This window comes from Ochotona curzoniae, unplaced genomic scaffold (genome assembly GCF_017591425.1).
Source record: "Ochotona curzoniae isolate NIBS_2020 unplaced genomic scaffold, NIBS_Ocur_1.0 contig_3819, whole genome shotgun sequence".
In the NCBI taxonomy this organism is placed as follows: Eukaryota; Metazoa; Chordata; class Mammalia; order Lagomorpha; family Ochotonidae; genus Ochotona; species Ochotona curzoniae.
In genome coordinates, this window is record NW_024466004.1 from 26,087,691 (window position 1) to 26,109,373 (window position 21,683).

Sequence of the window (21,683 nt, forward strand, 5' to 3'; positions counted from 1 at the left end):
AAAGCAAAAACTGAGAAAAATTTATTGACTGGAGATGCAGCATGTTTTCACAAACTAGGAAAGATGTTAGTAGAAAATAAGATGTCATAGGGTTTCAGATATTTCTGTAATAAAATAGTGTAATGCTGTCAAGCAACTATAGCAATTGGTTAATATTTGACAGCATCACATTGTAGATTCAAAAGAACGTATCATATTCCTCTGTACAGCATACTTAAAATAGATTAAATTCACTTAAGAAAGCGAGAAGACGGTCCTATGAGCTTAGTAGAGGTTAACATCAATGGCTACTTCTTTCCTGACCACAATCACCAGTGCTTTCATTTGCTTGAAATCCCTTGTGTGGGCATAGGTTTTTTAAGACCAAAATCATTGTTTTCTTAGAACTTTCTTGAGTTTACCTTCTGTAAACATGAGGCTCAACTGAGCCAAGAATGGTTCATTAGAACATAGAACAGAAACATTAATACTATACATTTGAGTTGAAAGTAAAGACTACTGCCACCCCAAAATAATTAAGACATACAGAATGTCCCCACACTATTTTGCACATGCTCTGGCCTCTATGTAACTTGGTAACATATGAGCCAGTGACACTGGCCTGGTTATCTTAAGTCCCAGCAGTGTGTCTTGGAAATCACATTTTCCCTGCACTTGAATGTGATCACTTTATTACAGTGAGAGGAACCACAGAGCACTGCTACATGTTGGCGATCTTGTGCCTGTGGGGTCAGCATTAGCTGACTTTTCCACCAGTTTGGGTGATGGATTAGGGAATTTTAAGGTCAGACAAGGAGGTGGAGGCACCATCATTACCAATGTATGCTTTTTGTCGCTGCTGAGCTTTGGGAATGCCCCTGGATACAAATATTTGTTTCACACATCCTCATCCTTCTTAGTTTTCAGTACTCTGTGGCTTTTATCACCTTACACTGGGGCATTCATGTTGCTTCTGTGGGTGACAAGGCACTCTAAAGACTCCTGCTGTTCTGTGTACAGCAGGAGGCTGACAAATAATATTTTTCCTTTAGCAAACATACCGGGAAGAGATGTGTATGAAACATTTCATGGATGGATAAGCAGAAGGACAGCACTGGGAGGGAGTGATATTTTTTTCTAAGCATCGTGTCATGAAAATCAGTCAGTTCCACTGTATCAATAATGCAGTGGGCTTTATCTGAGAAAATAAGAACCTTGGAAAATGATGTCTTTCTGTCTTGGAAACAGAAGTGTTAAAAAGTACTATGAGCTTCATAGCATAATTTAGAAAATCTGCTTTTATGAAATGGATTAATTACACCAATTGAATGCATTCACTGTCACAGTCTTGTCCTCCCACTCTTGCAAAATGACAAGTGAAACCAGGGACTGTGCAATTTTGGAAAACAATCAGGTCACATATTGAGTATTTTGCTTATTCATACAACCATAAACTGCTGGTGCTTGAGTTCCCTCAATTACACAGCTCACTCTGCAGGCCAGAAGCAGACAAACCCAGCTCAAGTGAGCACTTTCCTGGAATACACAGAGGAACGAGTTTGAAAAATGTCCAAAGTGGCAGATGTGAAAAAGTGTTTTTCAAGACCAAGAATCTGCCTTTATGGCAATCCTTCACCTGTAAATCGCAATGCTTCTGAACTTCTGAACCAGGAATGCTGGCGATAGCCTTGACTATGACGTTTAGGAGCTATAGATCTTTTTAAGTACAGATAAGTGCCAGTGTGGGGGGAAGAAACAGGCTAAAACAAGAAAAGATCATGGATCACATGAGTGCTTGGAATTTCCAGTGATTCCCCAAGAATGAACATGTAACTGCTGGCTTCCACTCACACTTCTACTTTTTGTTTTTGTTTGCAGGGGTGGAGGCAAGTTCTCAAAAGATATCTCTGCTGAATGTATAAACCAACATGTTTTTGTGCTGCTGAAATCCTTTAAAATCCCACAATGTTGATCTGTAGATCTCTCCTTCACAGTAGAATACCATTGCACTGTTCTAGTTTGATTAGAAGGATAGCTGATACCCTTTGTGTGTGACCACTTTTCCACACTGTTCTCCCCAGTGATGGAGAGCTCTGCATCTCTTAGGATCCGTACATACAGGCAGTACCATCCTCTTAGTTGGCCATCCTTTCATTTAACTTGGCTGAGTGTTTTTATTTTTCCTTTTGTTTACTTTGCTCTCCATTTACTTGGTATCACTAGAACCACAACAGTTACTGTTAATTGAGTTTGCTGATTTCCTTTCCTTCTCAGCCTAACTTTGCTGCTTTCTTTTCCTTGTGTTTCCAATCCAAGCCCCTCATGGTGTTAATGTTCCACTGTATCTGCAGTAGTTCCTCATGTTTATCTTTACCAGCCTCCCATTCTGGTCACTTTACTCTTAACCTTCTGGCGTCATCCAAGTCTTTGACGATGCATGTCTACTCAATGTCTCAGGGTTCCCAATGTGTCACCTATACTGATTATCTCACTTGAGGGATCCTGTCATCTTTTACCACAGAATGTCCTGCCTGATTTTTAAATGATGTATGTCTTATTTTACTACCATCTCTTTCACTGTGAGGTAGTTTAAGGCAGAGTTACAAAAAAAATCAAAGCCATGGAATCCCACAGGCACCTCTGTCTACTAAGGGTACAATCTTAGGTAAATTGTTTCACCTTTTGGTATGTGTAAGGGTAACTCCTCTTCACAGGACTATTGTAAAAATTAAAGTGGCAACAATATGTATCTGTGCTATAATTTGAGTGTATATCTATTCATGAAATTCAGATGTTGCCACGGTGATAATATTAAGTATCTGGCTTTCAAGAGGTTATTAAACTGCTCCTGTATTTGAGGAGTAAATGCCCTCATAACATAGGCTTCCCAAAGTCTCGCTAACTCTAATTTGCCCTTCTGCCATTTACCATGTGGAGACACAGCAAGAAGGCCTTTTCCAAAACAAATGCCAGGTCTCAATCTTGCACTTTGCAGCATCCAAAATTATAAGAGAATGCCTTTCTCTTTTCTAGTATAAATCTTTATGTTTATATTTGGTTTCGTTGCATAAATATACTAATAAGAAGATGATTTGCCACAAAATGATTAAACAATTGTTGCCATTAATGTCATTGTTATAAACCCATCTTAGTATTCTTTGCCATGTTTTCATTACTTTTGTTTTGTTTTTATGACATAGTTTAATAGGTACCAGGGTCTCCCTTCTTCCTCTCCAAGTTTCTTCTCTTCTCCACTCTCATCTTTTCATTATTTTTGCCTTTCAGTCCCAGGATTTAGTCTAGAGCTTACCATTTCCAACGTGAAAGTGTTGGTGCTTTTCTGACGTCCTATTTTCCTCTAGTCAAGACTTTATAAAGAAATGTCATCCATCTAATAATGTTGGTTCAGATAGCCACATCAATAGTATCATCATCTGGAAAAACACACTAGACTCATTGTTCAGTGTAAATAGCTGCTCAGGAATAAAGGGCTGGAGTTGTGGCACAGAGGGTTAAACCACCTGTCTGCAACACTGGCATCTCATATGAGCACTGGTTCAAATCCTGGCTGTTCTATTTCTGATCCTGTTAATGTGCCCAGGATGGCAGTGGAAGATTGCCCAAGTGTTTGGCACCCTGACATCAATGTGGAATACCCAATTGGAGTTCCAGGCACTTCATTTCTGCCTGTCCCAGCCCTATTTGGAAAGTGAACTAGTAGATGGAAGATTTTACCATCCCCCCCTTGAAATAAACATAAGTCTTTAAAAAAAAATGAGGGCATTCCAAACTTACCATTTTGCTTTTCTTATACTGGCCAGTGAATGAAAACTATCCTGTCTTGGGACTATCTTCTCCCACCTATACTCCCCAAGGGGCACTCCTTTTATTCTTTTCTGTCCCACTAAATTTCTCAGGAAATTTTGGTTGAACAAAATTTACTAGGATGGAATGACTTTGTACCTTGTTTCTACCAGTTGTTTATTGTATAATTTGACAGGGAGGGAAATTTTAGTTTTCCCATCTGTCAAATGAAGAATATAATAGTACCAAGCTCACTCAAATAAGATACTGTGTGTCAACAATCAGATCACCTTGCCACTGTAAAAATACTTTTAGAATTTCCTTTAAATATAAAACATTGCTATTACATTTTCCAGGAGTATGTGCATTTGACCTGGTTTTTTAAAAAGATAATAAATAAGCCTTTCTTTATGAAGTTGAAAGAATAAAAGAGAGTATGGGAAAGATATTCTTGAGAAAAACAAGCTCCTTCCAGTAACCTAAAAATCCATGTGATATGTACTGTCTAGCCCATGTTCTCTGTACTCCGCACTAGGAGATTAAGGGTTCTGTACTGAAATGCAAAAGTCATGTAGATACTCAGTCATCTGCTGGCTTCCAGACACATGTTTTACAGTTTTTAGACTGTAATTGGAACTGGGAAAGGGAGACTTTGGCATTTCCTCAGATACTAAAATATTATAGCAGAATGGTTCCCAGAAAAATAATGTTATGAAATTATAGCTGTTTAAATTATATAATTAAATCCCAGAGACACTAAAGAATCATTTATAGCAAATATTAACACAAATATAAGAACCTGTGGGTTTTTTAAGGGAAGAAATTGCTTTCTCGAATATTTTCCAAATAAAGAACATTATGGATTTCTTTTTCTCACAATTACAGTACAAAATGATGTATTGTAATTATAAATCCATTCGTGAATTCTTTCTTTCTGAACCAAGGATCACTAGAGCTTTGCTTTCAATTAAGTAGTCAGCTGCTTAAATTAATCGAAATCCGTTGGCCCTGTTCTCTGTGAATTTGGAAGCAACAAGCCCTTTGCTCTGTTTGATACTGTTCCTAGCTAAAGCTAGAAACAGCAAGCAAGAAATTGACTTTCCCCAGAGGATTTTTCTTGTGAAAGCAGTGAATCCATTGCATTTAAGAAACATTTGGTGCTGATTGGTTTGTGTTGGGTTGGGGCACAATAAACTGGGAAGTAACCATTTACCAAGGTCTATATAAAGATGAATTTGAAAAGATTGAATCTCCTTGCCCTCAAGGAGTTTTCATTCCAACTGTGGATGAAACAAACACAGGCCATTGTATCCAATATAAAGGAGCTTTTCCTAAGTTTTGTATGATGTGTTACAATTGAAAACACGTATTAGGGAAAAACTCATTTTGACTTTCGTTTTTCAAACTATTGTTACTTCATGCTGTCATTTCCGTGTCTGAGTCTAAAACTCCTAGTGACTTACTTAAAATACCAAGGAAAAAATAACCACTGATATATGCCTTTTTTACTAGCCATTAGCACATTGAAAATGTTCCCCGAAAATTAACTCAAATGACATTCCACTTAAACAAAGCCCCCTTTAGCATGTTTTAGAGGGATCTGATCAGTACAACTTCCTTCACAGAGGTCTTGGGGTTTCAAAGGTTGCCCCTGAAGATAATTGGAAACCCACAGGGTTAGAAGTAGTTGTATAGAACCTGAAAATATGTTTGTAAATCCTGGGTGGGGACCAGAGAACTGTGGTTCCTGAAGATAAGTGGCATCCAGAAGGCTTCAGGAGGCTATGCTAGCAAAGTTACAAAGATCTAACAGTGCATCCAGAGAAAAGGGTGGAAGAAGGAAAAACAGTTCAGGAGTGAAGGTAAGAGTGTGTGCAAAGGTGTTAACTGAGGAGCCATGGGGAATCTAAATGGACAGTGTCTAGGGTACCCTATAGCTGAAACAAAGTGCTGAAGCCCAGATGTGCACATAGAGTTTACAATAAGCAATAGGGGCAGGTTTAGGAGTTATGCAAAAAGAAACAACAACAAAAAATTCTTTAAGCAAAGAATACCAGATGGAATTGGCTGAAAAGTGAAAGTGCAGCTAAGATCAGAACTCAGGTAGCATGTTTTGTGTTCCTTTTTTTTATTATTAATTGCATTGCATTATGTGACACAGTGTTGTGGGCGCTGGGATTCCCCCCACCTCTCCCCGAACCCTCTCCCCATGGTGGATTTCTCCACCTTGCTGCATTACCACAGTTCAAATTCAGTTGAGGTTCTCTCATTGGAAGTATTTACCAAGCATAAAGTCCAGCGTTTTATTATCCTAGTGGGTTCAACGATTTCTTGGTGAGACCATCTCTGGTCTGAAGGTAAAGCCGGCAAAGTATCATCCCAATCAATTAAAAGCCCCGACATATCATCAACAACCATTTACAACCTTATGGCATTAATTGACATAGTATTGATTAACAATGTGTTAATAGGAAAATGCGGGTTCTTAACAGCCTTTTGGCTAAGATCAAGTGTTCCCTTTTTTCTAATAGAAATAAAATTCTTTGCAATATTAAATGTTGGGACCATGCAACTAAAGCCAAATCTATTCTGTAAATGGTTATGTAATTGGCTCATCTTTTTTATACTACACATCTGATAACTCCTGGGACATACATTGTGGTATTTCTCTTTTCCAATTGAAGCAAGATTTTCACCAAAACTACTAAAATATCATCGAAACTATTTCCCGAGTGTGTACTTCTCAAATTGGAAAACACCTTAATTTATTCACCATTCCAAGAATGATTCTTCAGAGTGGGAAATACCACCAGGATCTATATGTAATGTTGATAGACCTCTCCGAGGATTTTGTATCAGTGCAGTTGGGTTTCAAACAGATGTCGCTCTGGAGTTCATTTTCATTTTAAAATTGTTCTGCAATCATGTAGTAATCACATTAACCTAAATGTCCTGTATCTTCCAGTGCACTAGAAGTAAAGTGAAAGAGTACCATGGATGATAGACATTGTGTAACCATAACTTCCAGTCATGTTGAGAGTCATTGTTATGAGCTGGGACAGTTTTCCTTTCCATAAACCTTCAGCTGGTTTTCCTAATGGAGCTCCTTTGCAGCATTAGCCAAGGCTGACATGCCCTCTGTGACTGGACTCTAACTCCACCTGTACTTGGCTGATCTAAATGTCTCCTTGATAGATCCATAGAAGCACAAACCTCCCAGAAAGTGACCTTCGAGGTACCCTGGAGCATCTACTAACATCCTGTGATGCCTGGAGACCTGTCACTTACCAGATGTGTTTAACATCTCCTTTAGAGTTGATTGATAGCCCACAAGACTGACAGCTCTTACTAACCTTGGAAACTGACTGTTAGGATCCTCAGCAGCCATGTTGCCTATCAGGACTGAAGATAGGAAAAAAGAGCAAACATTTTTTGGTGTTACAGTTTGTAAGCGCCACATGTTCCAAAATTCAGCTCTGTATAGTTCCTCTAACCCAGAACAGGGAGCTTTTCTTGACATTTTTTTGCATAGAGTTTATCTGTTAATTGAGGTTGTTTCTTTCTTGCAGTTTCAGAAGCACCAATCGAGCCATTGCCACACTGGCTGCCATTGATAAAAGGATAGACTTCCCTGAGACTGTGGGCTGGTATCTTCTTTCAGTCTCTGCAGGGCTCATTCAGCCTGCTGGCCAAGCTTGTGCAAAGTTTTTCCTATGGGACAGATCTTAAATCTGTTATATTAAACTTGAAATTTATAGTACCCAAAGGATCCCAGCTACTAAAACAGTAACAAAGAGGATTTCATCATTAATGCTCATGATCTAATTAAATGGTAGGTGAGAGCCTACTTTGGGCCCAGTGCTGATGTGAAAATACTGGCCTTGCCTCATACCATTAGTACATCGTGAACCATTTAGCATTTCAAACCTTCTCTTCTTCTTTGAAATAGAGATGAATAACAGGGCTTTCCTCACAGTGTCATTGTGCATATTAAATTAGTTAATTTATATAAAATCCCTGTTATATTTAATAGCACACAGTAAACATTGCATAGATGCTTGCTATTATTATTAAACTGATACTTCTACTTTATTTTAGAAACTATGCTATTAATTATTCTGCATTTGGGATCTGCAATAATTAATATTTTCCTTTTTAACTAAAATGTCTGTTTGAGGGTAAATTTTCTTACCCCACCACAACTCGATCTAAATGGCACTATGATTCACCGAGTACTTGTTCTGCATGTATCTCTGAGAATATTTGATAGTACTACATATGGTATACTACATATGGTATCCAAAAATCCTCCATGTAAAAGTATCAATATGTATCGAATCCCTGTCCCCTGAGTACTGAGAATGTGTTCTTATTTACATTTTCTTGGCAAGAAATTTATAGCAATTCTCAACTTGGTGATTGTTTTGCTCATTATTTCAGCTAACTGACCTAGAATACTTTGCACAAAGCTGGCTGATAAAACAGTAACATGAAAAATTCACAATGTCACAAGAGTTCTTTTCTGTCATTAGCTTTCCTTTTCTTTTACAAGGTAACAACTTCGTCTTTCCAATCATAGCTCCATTGCTTGTGAGTCCCATTATCTTCAAGAGTTCTACCAACTGCTTGTAAGCATCCATCACCACATCCTTGTGTCCTTAGCATTCATGGCACAATGCAGATTTTGAATAGGAAGAGATCTTCAGTTGCAAATTGTTCCTAAAAAACACCTGGCACCCATGTTAGCTACATTAATTTTCTTCTATATGGCCATGGTCTTACCTTTGTTAGTAAATGAAGTCAGCAGTTTTTCATGAAATTCTTCTTTAGGTTTCAAAGGTTTCATTCCATTTTTAAAAGAATAATCTTCATATAATGGATCTGTTTGATTTGCTCTTGTTATAGTCTTGTCTTCCAAGGAGAAAGGATAAGGGTTTTGCTTCTAATGATATTTTCTTTCCTCCTAACTTTCAAGGTCTGGATGAAATTTGCAATCTCTTTTATGAGATAGCTAAATTCATTTTGGCTTGAACTGCTTGATCTAAAATAATGCTAAGCTTCATATTTTCTCATGGCTCCCTTCCCAAAAAGTAATCCCTAAAAAACTTGGAAAACTTCTCTCTTCGTAGAAGCCTTAAAAACAAACATTTCTTCTGCCTATCCACCCCAGCTCAGCATAGTACTTCCGGAACATTGCCAGACCAACTTAAAAAAAAACTGAATATTTAAATGTCTGAAGTCTGAGGTTTTATACCAGACATGTTTTTCAGACCCTAATGCCCATGTATGGCCAATTTTCATACAACTAGTTCAAAAGAGGAAGGCAACAGAAAAAAATAGTCCCCAAATTAGTAACATGTGGAGACACATTTCTACAATACATTCATTGAAACTATGTGAGAAATGCCAAAAACACAAGGATATACTAGTTTCCCTGCTAGAGTCTTACAGGTGCAATTGCTTTTAATAAAGAACGTGCTGATGGGTGGCATGCTGGTACACCATCACTTGTCCTGCTTAAGAGCTCTCTGAATTCATGCAGGACTTAACCCAGAAAGCCCCATAGAAACCTGATAAGAAGATATTGTCCATGAATTTGTAACTCTAGGTAATTAAAATAGTTAACTGAGATTCTTTTTCATATGGCTCCAGGAATTCTTAGATGTACAATATATATTGTTTTGATGACTATTTACATGCTTGTCTGGTTTGTTTCTCACACAGGGACCTCCAGGATTACAAGGAGTACAACAGAATTTTGGTGAATATTATAACAAGGTATGGCTCAAGCAGAACATCTTATATACACAGAGATTTTATGTTACTTTTGGGGGGCAAATACTTATTAATTCCTTACTTCCGGGCTTTAATACATGTTTACATGTGCTTAAACATATCTCCACAAATAAAGGTCAAGAAGGATTTTACTCAGCATCTTACGATAAACACAGATGTCTTTAGCTTTATAAGATTTTTAAAAAAAGTATTGAGAAAGAATGTCAGCAAGTAAGGAGATTTAAAGATGTAAATGAAATTGACTGAGCCATCATTCTATAACAAATACCCGAGGCCTGATTATTTCATGTGAAGCATTCTGTCTACTGAATATTGTCGATTAGCAGAATAGCTCATCACTGATACCTGCACTGCAGAAAACATTAGCAACACTCACTGTGATGTTTTTTCCTGTGTTCTTACTTCCCAATAATCCTTCTGTCTACAGTTAGTCCCTTCCTGCTTGGAAACCCCAGATATAGTACATGCCAGCATAGGCCCTGCAGAGGCAGTTGCCTGAGCTAATTAATAGGAAACCTCAGCTCTTTTATTCATCAGACTAAGGTTACCATAAAGAGCTAGATGATTTGTGATTTTAAATTCAAAATAAAATCTGTAGAAGATGGTTTATGCATTTTAATTTAAAAGTGAACTGATTTTAAATGTTCTCATTATATAGATTTTTCATGCAATATAATACTATAAAAATGTTTTCATATCCTAATTTTAATCAGTTTTATAGGTCTATCTCAGCCTTTATAAACGTGAGATTTGGCACAAGTAGAAAGAACAAACTGAAACACATCTAAATTCAATCAATGTAATGGCATTTACTGTCAGAAAAAAACAGAATTTATCATAAAAGCTTCAAAATGAGAATAAGTTGGCTCTAATGCCACAGTGTCAGCTAGAACAACTTTAAAAATGGTATAGTGCTATCACCCTTGGTATAAAATTTATTAAGCTGCTACTCTGCTATTTAAATATTTGCTATCCCTTGCAAAAATTTAAAAGTTCGTATCTTTACAGGTCTCCCAACACTTGTTCTATGTACAATTTATTTTACCAATGAGTCAGTTTTCCGTTAAATGAAAATATATGGGGCTTTTTTACTATAGAGTCTGAAAATGACAATGTAAATTCTTAAACTTGAACTTAAAAACAAAAATGAGGCAGCCAAGTGGAGAATCTTAATACTAGCAAACCAGTACACTTTGAACCTAGCTAACATCAAAAAGGAGCTCCAGAACCATTACTGTGTCATTGAAGCTTGTATTTGGTCTACATGTGCCCCTGGTGTGACTTCAAGATGAAGCATGACTGGCTAAGAAACTAGATTACCTATTTTTCCTAAGTGATGCACTAGACCCATTTGACATCTGAAGGTCTTCGACTGCCTCCTCCCACCTTGGCCTAAATGTGCCAAGATGAGCAAGATGCATGCTGTCATTTGGCAGTGTCTCCATCTCTCATCTGTTTTTGGTTACCTAGGTGGCTTCATTTTGCAACTTACTGCAGGCCTCTTGGGCTAGCTGTAGCAAATGAACACAAAGACTGCAGGAGGAAAGGAGGAAGGGTTGGGGAGGGCGATAGGCTGAGTGAAACTTCGCTGGAGATTAAATAATGGCCATGTATTGAGACCTATAAAGTGACACTCCAAGGTTAAAATAATCTTCCCTTTTAAATTGGCATTGATTTATGTAATGCCTGCACTGGAGCCCTGGGCCTCAGCTCCTCAGCTGGCAGCAGCTCCAGCAGTCACAGCCCAGATTCTGCTGAAGCAGCTTCCCAGGAGAGGGTGAACAGCGCAGAACTCATACAGCCACTTCTCGCTCTAAAGCTTGCAGAGCCATCCATAGTTCAGTGTCTCATCCCAGAGATCCCAGGTTGCCCATTGGTCCCCATACAAGCATCAATCTTTTCCTTTACAATGTTTCTTACTCAGTGGGATGGAAACAGACATCAGACACCCTGTCCTCTCATGGCACAAATGACAAAGGGAGTAGGAGTGTGAAAAAGAAGCGAGGTATAGAGGGACAGACTAAAGAGAGAGGTTGGGAAGAGTATACCTGCATAGATATGTTTCTGTGTATTTCTGTATGCCCACTTATGGCTGCAAAGGAACAAGATGGAAAATTTCCCTCTCCATCACAGCACAGTGTGCAAACAGCTGCTCTCATTCTGCAAAAAAAAATTGTTTGCAAAAAGGCTGCAGTGCTGAGCAGATTCTTACCTTTAAAAAAAATCTCGACTCGTGGTTCAGCCAACTGGTATTCATTGTCTCCAATCCTGGGGATTTTAATAAAAAATTTGAAAGGGTCTGTCAACTTCTAAAGCCATCAATCCAGAGGCCCTTGCAATACCCTGCCTAGGGACAACAGTGTTATCTGCGGAGGCCAAGTACTGCTGGACTCTACATTTGCTATTGTTTTTAAAGAGTCACATTGAAAATGCACAGTTGTGATATCTTACATCAGCAGAGGGTCTCAGCTGGAGATTAATGCTGTGCTTCACAGCAACCAATTCTAGTATTCACTTCTCCAAATTGTTGATCCAAGAAAACCAATTTGCTAGCAACATAATCTGTTTCTTTCTTTCATGTATCAAATCATGACTTCATTTTAATATCCACAGATTAGAAAGGACAGAAAATCTTTATCCCAGTCAAATATATAAGGTTCTTCCAAGCTGTGACTTAAAGCCAAACATGTTATATAAAGCTAAGAAATCTTCCTTGCAAACGTCAGAGGCAACTCTTCCAGGCCAACAAGATTTAGAAATCTACTTGAAATCCTAACTTTATTTCTCTCCCTGCCTGTGCCCCAGGATTCAAACACTTTGGGGGGAACATGATGAATTTAGGCACAAGAAGCAAAAACTCTGGATCTTGGTTTGCTTACTAACAGTTCCAAAATGCACCTGTACCTTCCTTCCTTTCATGACTCATCTTTGGGGCAGCCAGCAGTTGTGAGATTGGAAACTGCACCAGCCTTGAATCTTATCTTCAAGTGAGCGGTCTTGTTAGGCCACATTAGATGATACAATATTTTAGGGCCACCACAACAAAGTATCAAACAGCAAATGGCCTAAAAACAGAAATGTGTTGTCTTTGATTTATGGAGATTGGAAAACAGCAGGGCCTCGTTGTCTTTTAAAGCGTTAGAGAGGAATGGTATCAAGGCCTGTCTTAGCTTGTAGAATTTGTGCCTTTGGGTTACGATCCCACTATATTCTACTATGGACACATTTTAATTCATTATGTTTGTGGTGATTCTATTACTGGGTGAGTTTATATTCCAAAGTACTAATGGTTAGGACTTCAATATTAGGGCATCAGGGAAACATAATTAAACCCATAGTTGATAGCCTTCATTATTCTTTTTAGAGAATTGTTTATTTTTGATTGGAAAGGCAGATTTACACAGAGTAGGACAGAGAGAAAGATCTTCCATCTGCTAGTTACTCGCCAAGTGGCCACAACAATTGGAGCTGAGCCCATCTGAAAGCAGGAACCGGAAGGCCCCTGGGGGTCTGCCATGTGGATGCAGGGTCCCTAAGGCTTTGGGCCATCCTCAGCTGCTTTCCCAGGCCACAAGCAGGGAGCTAGATGGGAAGTGGGGCCGCCAGGACACGAACCAGCACCCGTATGGGATCCTGGCACATGCAAGGCAAGGACTTTAGCTACTAGACTACCATGCTGGACCCAACCTATGTTATTTTTATGTTTTCTGATACCTACAATATTTTAGAAAGTTTTTGAAGGGATAACCTGGTGGATTTTCAATAGTCACATGTCCAGGAAAGGAGTTGAAGTCCTTGGTTTTCTTTTACTTATTAAACCACAGGTTATTGCTGATGTTTCACTGGTGGTGAGAGTTTCATGATGAAAATGGCCATTTCTTATGGGCCAACTCATGCCTGTCTAACAATTAGAGTAGCTTGAGTCTTCCCATTTTGCCTTACTGCAAGACTGTGCATTTCCCACAAAAAACAATGGCAAGCAAGTGCTGACATTCCTGAACTGTTAAGATGAGCAAGAAGATAGTACCCATTCCCAAAACACACAAACACCATGATAATTCTTAATAAATACCATCGAACCTTTAACCATGAAAATACTTATAAAATATCAAACTAAGGTAATAGTGATCAGAATGTATGTGTGTATATATATGTATATATATATATATACGTATATGTATACGTGTATAATTTCAAAATCTCTGTATTTTCTAGTTTTGTATTAATACATGTATTTTTCATCAGAACAAACTCCAGTAGAAAACCCACGTGAGATAGAATCATTGGCTTATTTCCTCAGCAGATGTTTATTTAATGCTTCCTATATGTTTGGTACTGTGCTTGATATGGGGGAAATCAATTTCAGTAAATCATGGAGCTTATATTCTAGCGCAAGAGGTGCCAAATGTTTAGTGCTCACTACAAAGAAAACTCTAGGATTTAAGAGGGGGAAAATGCAGTGTACAATGAGATATGAGAAGGAAAGCTGCCCAAGAATCCCAAGAGAAACATTCTTGAATGACAGTTTTTGGATGTTACCTACTGATTGGTAGTTGCTGGCCAGAATATAAAGTGGAAACTATGATTTGTGATCTAATGGCAAAGACAAAGGGGATATTGTCCCACTTGAAGGTCAAGGAGATTTTTAATGCTGAAATTTTTGTGAAAGGGGAGTCTGGGTGTGAAAATCACAAGAAAAATCAACAATAGGACATGATAGAACAGGAGAACAGTTCAAGTCATGCCAAGATTTTATGTTGTTATGTTTTTTTTTTAAGATTTATTTATTTATTGGAAAGTCAGATATACAGACAGGAGGAGAGACAGAGAGGAAGATCTTCCGTCAGAACCAGCGCCCATATGGCATCCCGGGGCGTTCAAGGTGAGGACTTTAGCCACTAAGCCATGCCACCAGGCCCTGTTGTTATGGTTTTGAAAAAGGATGGCAGCCTTTCGGGGGTAAGGCAAGTCATAGAAGAGATTTGAGGAGACAGACTCAACCTTGACTCTGCGTGAGGAACAAGGAAGAGTATAAACAAAAGGTCACCCACAGTGAAGGGGTGAGGATGAGGCCCGACTTTCTCTTTTCATGGGTTTCTTTCAATTGAAAAATGGAATTACTAATCATCCAAATATGGCAAAGAGCAGATATATGTTAAGAAGTAATTATTATCCTCCTTCTGCTTCTAAACTAATCAGTGCTAACAGTGTGATGTGATTTTCATTTATATCATGCATGGGTATGTTGTATATTTTTAGTTTAGGTTTGAGCTGGTTAGATATAAATTGAGTCCATAAGTTACAAGTGAATACCTAAAGCATAAAATTAGACATATGAGTTTAAAACTCTAAAGGAAGATATATGCTGCATATACAAATTTGCTTTTGTGTAAATGATACCCAAGTCATGGGAATAGCTGAGAGTACTGGAGGAAAACATCGAGTCAGAGGAGAGGAGAATGTAGACTGAGAATCCTGAAGAAGTCCAAACTTTGATAGGTGAAGGAGGAATAAAATTGGTTAGAGTGATAGGAAGAAAACTATAGAGTGTGATATCATACAAGCCAAGAGAGGGTAGTGCAGCCAGGAGGTCAATTAATGAAGAATCCATTAAATGTGCAGCAAAGAGATAATTAATAACATTAGAGAGCCACTGAAGTGGAGTGGTTGGGGCAAAAGCCAAGTTACTATGAGCTCAGGAGTAAATGGGACATGAAAAATGATGTCAAAGCAAACATTGGACCCCAAGAAGTTAAACAAGCAAGGAAGAGGCTATTCAAGACCATTGTAATCAGGGAAGATGCCAGGCTGTATGAACACAGCTCCAGTAAAATTAAGGCTGAAGGGTTTCAAGTACTGAAGTGAGAAAAAGAGCACAACATGTAGTTATGTATTTGTGTTCATATATTGAACTAACTATGGGTCAAAAATACTTTTCTTCTAAAAAAGTGTGTTAGTACTGAACATGTACACAATTATGTCCTGTAATTATCCCCTAAACAATACAGTACAGAAATCCTATGTAACATTGTATTAGGTATGACAAAGGGTCTTCAAAAAGTTTGTGGAAAATCAATAGTATAAAAGAAACAATGCACTGCATCTTTTTTTTGCACCAAAACAAACTTCTTTTATTCAAGTTCTTCATAATCCGATTTGAGTACCCTCATATAAATAATCTAGAATCAGTGTTAAAATGGACAGGATAATATGAGTACATCATGTTTTAATATGGTGTGCCATTTTAGATGAGGGACTTTACCATCTACAGATTTTGGTTATCCGTAAGAAGTTCCTGGAACCAACCCCACATAGAAACCAAGGGATGACATTATGTATACTTGCTAATTGACTTTACTCAAAAGCAAGTTACGTCTTTGTAAGCGAGAGAAGGCATAGAACCTAGAGAAAGGCTTACGTTAGGCTCCTTTGCCCCAGAGAGACTGAGATCAGGACTCTGTCTTCACTATTGATTCCATTTCAAACGAAGGACTCCAGGGTCCTGGAGAAAGATTTGCCTGGATTGCAAAACTAACAAAGGACTTTTAAAAGATTCGTATTTCAAAGGGGTGCATAAAGAATTCACAAGTACAGGTTTTCCAAAGAAAAATGCTCTGAGAAAAGGAAAGGCAGAGCCTAGATCAGGAAGAAACCTGTGGGAAGTTGGCTCCAGAAGAGCAGAACATTAAGGCCACGTCGGTCAGTGAGCACAGAGGCACTTGCTGCCCTTTAGAGAAAATTGTCCATGAATGAAAGGGAGAGGAGAGAAGTTCAAGGGAACTGAGTGCCTGGGGCTGTGTGCTTTCCTTGTGTTAAGTGTAAAGAAGGCAAAATAGGTAGGCAGACAGAGAAATGTTACAGAAATTGACCGATTTTAGCTGTATTTTACTGAATTTTACTAAATTGGCCAATTTCACTGAATGGCATGGGTGACATTAATAAAGAAAGCCTCCTGAGAAGGCAGAGGTCATGAGCTTCAGAAAACTTATGGAACAACAGCCAGGCCAGTAGTAAAAGGAGAGACAGCGGGGACCAAATGTTATACATGCATTGGTTGGTAGAGCTAGGGGCAAGAATTCAGGTGGTGCCTGTAAAGCTGCATTTTCTCAGCGTGGTAAAAGACAAACTCGTCTGCCCAGGAAAAGTGGGATCCAGTTAGTGGTCTGAACATAGTAAGCACAGGAACGTGGGAGAAAGCACGACATCCAAGAGGCTGCACTTGGAGGGTGGAACTGAAGAAGTTGCCAAGTGTGGATTTGGAGTCACGACACTTTGTCCCCAGGGATACGTACGTAATAGAATTAAATTAAACCATTTCTCTGGAAGCCATCTCCTAGGCAAGTAAGACAGATGGGTTCGTAAAACTTGGGGTTATTTCACAAAGCATTTTATTTCACAGAAATATTCAGCAAATGGTGAGTGAGAGACAAAAATGTCTACAAAAGTCAGTATCCATTAAAAGGCTACATGTCAGTTGTCTGCACGTTTTTCAAGTGAAAACTGAGTGCATTAAAAATAAGTAGGCTTTTGGAGAGAGTAGTTTAATTTGTTATATTTCTACCTTGGGAAATGATCATAAGACTGGAAAACCTAAAGGAAAAAAGGCAATAGACTTTTTCAAGGTGAACTAAGTGGTCCTGTATTATACACCGACTTGCACATTCCCAGGTGAGAGCAGGCCTGCCATGGCAGTGGGTTTGCTCCAAGAGAGGCTTTGTAGCCTGCAGAAGGCAGCCATCTCCACCAGTCTCCTCACAAGCAGAATTGAAATCTGCTAAAAATACAGCTCCTTAGGAGTGCTGGGTAGCAGTTGGCTCCGTGGAAGGAACCGTATCAAGGAGAAAAAGCTATGAAGGTAAAAGAAATGAGGACCACAGATTTGATTTATAATTAAATGATTCCTAAGTCTATGTTGCTGGCAAAAGTAATCTGAAGATTCCTTTGCCAAAAATACCTCAGGCTCTGATTACTATTTTGTGTTTTTTTAGAGGAGCTATACATAAGTCATCCCAGGAATATTATTTGGAGGCATTTTATAATGTACAGCCATAGTATAGGCATATAGTTATTTCAAAGCAGTTTTCAAATTAAAGTACTGATGTATTTTCATTGCTTTCTTCTTGTCATCTTTCACTGATTTAATTCTATTAGCTGTGAAGATGACAGATTCACTTGGCCACTCAAAAAAGTCTCATTCCTGTTTGATTCTGAAATTGTGATGACCTTGGACTCACTGTGAGTGAGCTATTGTCAAAAGAAAAAAAAATACGTGCATGAAATCCTACAGGCAGAGATTAGTGCATTTGAAAATCCTCTTGAGAGAAGGTGGCCTGTGATTACTACCTTCATTCATTCGCCTAGCAAAAATTCGCTTGATTGAGGGCAGGTTATTTCAACATCAGACCAAGAAGATATGATTGCTATGCCTTATAAATCAGTGCAACAGATCTATTCAAAAGATCAGAAAATGTTGCCAAAAGATAACCCCAACAGAAACTACAAGCTTCTGATAGATTGACCATTGAAAATAAAATTTTCTGCAAAATAACAAACATCTGAAAAAGATGTCCTAACATAATGGATTATCCAGCAATGATATGCCATTTATCTGTCTTAGATTATACTGCTAGCACCTTAGTGTCATTTCCAGTAAGCCAATCACTTACAGAAACAATATCCTACCATTCAAACACATTGCATTTTAAGCAACTACTGGGCACACAGGCTGAGGGGCAGGGATGGTTGGAGATGGAGGAAATGAAAGCCACCAAGCTTGTCACACAGGACAGCTGAGCCAAGAAGAGAATTGTGACACTTTTAAAGTATTTAAACGATGATTCATTTCTTGAAACAAAACAGCTGGCTTCTGCTTTGCTATGTTCATTAGGAAACATATGTTGCTTAAGAATTCTTAAGACCTTGCTGATGAGAAATTTGATTCTGTAAAACAGGTGTGTTTCAAACTCCAAGGACTTTTTCTATTGCTCAAAATCCTCTCTAATTGCTTCAGAATCTTAAGTGGGATTAGGAAAAGCCAGTGGCATAACTGTTCTGTCTTCCCACACAAATAACCCAGAGGGTTCTACAGGGAATCTGATGCAACACCTGATATAAATGTACACATGAAATGATTTTTTAGGATTGTAGTTAAAGGGAGAAAGATTCTGTGAATAAATATTGCATTAAGTAATGAGAGCTGTTACTGGGATGAAAACATCACTGTCCATGCACATCCACCTAGTATCTATTCTGAGCCCAAGTTTTCATTTTCAAATGTATAATGTTGCTTGTGAATATCATAGAGAGAATTTAAAATTCCTTCAAGCTGTTCTCACAGATCTTGGTCATGCCTGTAGCAGGCCCCCGTGATTCTGAACCCTCACTGTGCATTGCAGAGCTTGGAGACAGTGCCTGATCTCTGATCCAGATTGGAGTGCTTCGTTCCATCACTTGACTGTGCTTCAGATGATTCCAGCATGCCGCCAGGACTTGGAACCACTATGTGGTGCCAGGAGTCTGAGCTTTGTGTTCAGACATTGATTGTGGCATTAACAGTTGGGTCCCTTTGGGAATACCCTACATGTCCCTAAACATTAGTCTCCTTGTTTGTAAAATGGGCATGAGCATTTCTACACAGACAAGATTAAATCAGATGAAATCTACTTGCCTGAAAGCACAACACCTGACACATGTTCTGCCTTTAGGAAAGAGTCGTTCTTGTCTGTCTGCTTGTGAGGTCTCATTTAGCTCTTTTTGGAATGAATTATTGCTGTGCTGAGCACCTGGTTTTGCCCTTCTTTGCATCTCCTGCCATAACTGCAACAGAGCGGAAGCCCAATTTCTGTTGCTAAATAAAATATTTAATCAGTTGTGGAATTTAGATACAGAAATATGCATCTGGGGCTTACAGACCAGGATAAGCAGATCCAGATTTTGGTAGGTCAGATAATGACTCAAGGTCACCCGTGAGTTTATATCTCCTTTACTCACAGTGGCGATTATAACTGCCCAAGGAATAGCCACATGCCCCCCTTCTTTTGGCATAACTATGTATACACATGGCCACATGACCACATGACCACATACAGTGACATCCGCCAGTAGCCATACATTCATGTCCATATCCATCCACAAATAGCTGTCCTCTTCCTCCCCTAGTTGAACTTAGGAGTTCAGAGAAAAAAGCGGCCCAGAGCCAAATAATTACATAGTAGATTTGTTCATAGCTGGCCAAGAAGTGGAGCTGTTCGTTACCATGACACCAGTTACCATACAGTGTTCGAGATTTGGGATCACAGAGATAAGGGGGCAAGGGAGAAAGGTCTTGGAACTTGGTAACTTTACCTTCCCAAGTTCATCTCTTCAACAGTAAATGACTCACTGCTGTATAAATGTCACCTCTCAGTGTGCAGATCAGCAAAATCAAATTACCAAAACAGCCTGCTGTTTGGATCCCAGCATTACAATGAAGCATCAGAATATGCACTGGATTGTGCATACAGATCCACATCCTGTTCCAACAACTCCAAGATACAGAGAGAATCACTAAGGAACATCACTTGTTATGAACATAAAAGAGATCATCTCAGCCACATGACCAGCTTATCTGTATTGGTGTGATGGTCCCTCTTCTGTAACTTTTCTGAGACTGACCAGTTGTGAATAAAGGATAGTATATATGCAAGATGATTGAGAAAACTGCTGACTTTCTATAGACAGTAGAATAGATAGCAAAGGGTCAATGGACTCCTGAGAAACTAACATATTTGAAATATTGGTGGGGAAGGTGAAGCTAGAGTCTCAGTAGTATCAGGCCTTTCAAGCAACATCAAAAGTAACATTAGAACGATTGTAAAATCATCCCTTGCTTTCAACTCAGATCCATAGTGATAAATCACTGAACATCCATTTTTTTAAAGTTTTAAAAACAACCGCATGTGTGTCTAAGATTCAAGTAAAAGATGTTTTTGCTGTAGAACTTTTGGTGAAATAATTGGTCACTAAGATTTTCTCTAAGTACAGCCTGTCTCCCCAGGAACCCAGGGAGAGGTGGGCCACCTCTCCAGTTGATTCCTTCCAGTTCAGTCCATTTATGATTCATCTCAGGTTTCTATCAGTCCAAATATGTAGCAGCTCTGAAGATAATTCCTCATATTCACTCATGTACATTCTCTGACCCATACTGCCTTTGCATTAGGCATCTGTCATTCTTAAAATTACTAGAACCCTTCCTCCCTTTCTAATTTTATTAGGCAAGTGTAATGAGTAAGCATGTTTCTCCTCCTGACCTTTACACTGTGTGTTTTAACTTCTGAGGGGCAAGTAACATGAAGGTCATTGTGTATATCCTGATGTTTCTTCAGGCCATATACAATGTTTATGGTATATTTGTTATATAATGATATATTATAAATTATTTATTCCTTTTGAGAACAGACAACTCTGGTTCCTTAAAAGATTCACCAACTTCCCTTTCAAGGAAGGCTTCTCTTACAATGTGATAGGACTGTCTAGATAGAATGAAAAAAGAGCATTGTATTTTGCTATGCTTTAGGACAAAAATATATACTCAGCATACTTGGCTCTAAATCTTATGGTTATTATTTCAAAGATGATCTTAAGCATTTAAATGTAAAATATGAGTGACCTTAGAGAAAAAATAAACTAAGTATAGAAGTTGCATGTGGGCACAGCGAAAATCTGCAGTTAGTTTGCGGATTCCTGGATTCGGGGTACAGAGTCCTAGAATAAGCATACCAGCTCTGAAAACCTGCCTTCTTATCCGTGTGTTTCCTTGGCTTTTCCAAATACTTTCAACATAACCTGCTAAATGCTTGGTAGGAAGAAAAGGTAACACGGAGACTTAAGATAATAATTAAATCAAAATTACACTTAAAATTACATTGTATAAGTCTAGATGACTCGACTAATAAAGAATGATCATGTCTATCCCATAAAATCACAAGAAATAACTTAAAGGTGAAAATGTAGGAATAAGCCAAAGATTTCGAGCTATAATGAATCTGTACTTGAAGGACTTGTAGACTTTTACTTAAGGTTTCAATATGAGCAGGCTCATCTACATAAAGAGACAAGGTTAAGGT

General features: G+C 38.5%; 1 protein-coding gene across 1 annotated transcript in view; it reads left to right on the forward strand.

The window, feature by feature from the left end:
- The window catches only part of COL19A1 (collagen type XIX alpha 1 chain), a 319,505-nt gene that overhangs the window by 221,265 nt on the left and 76,557 nt on the right, over window positions 1-21,683 (forward strand). The window contains exon 16 of the mRNA XM_040983151.1: window positions 9,508-9,561. Within this exon, the coding sequence (XP_040839085.1) occupies window positions 9,508-9,561 (54 nt within the window). The remainder of the gene's footprint in view (window positions 1-9,507; window positions 9,562-21,683) is intronic.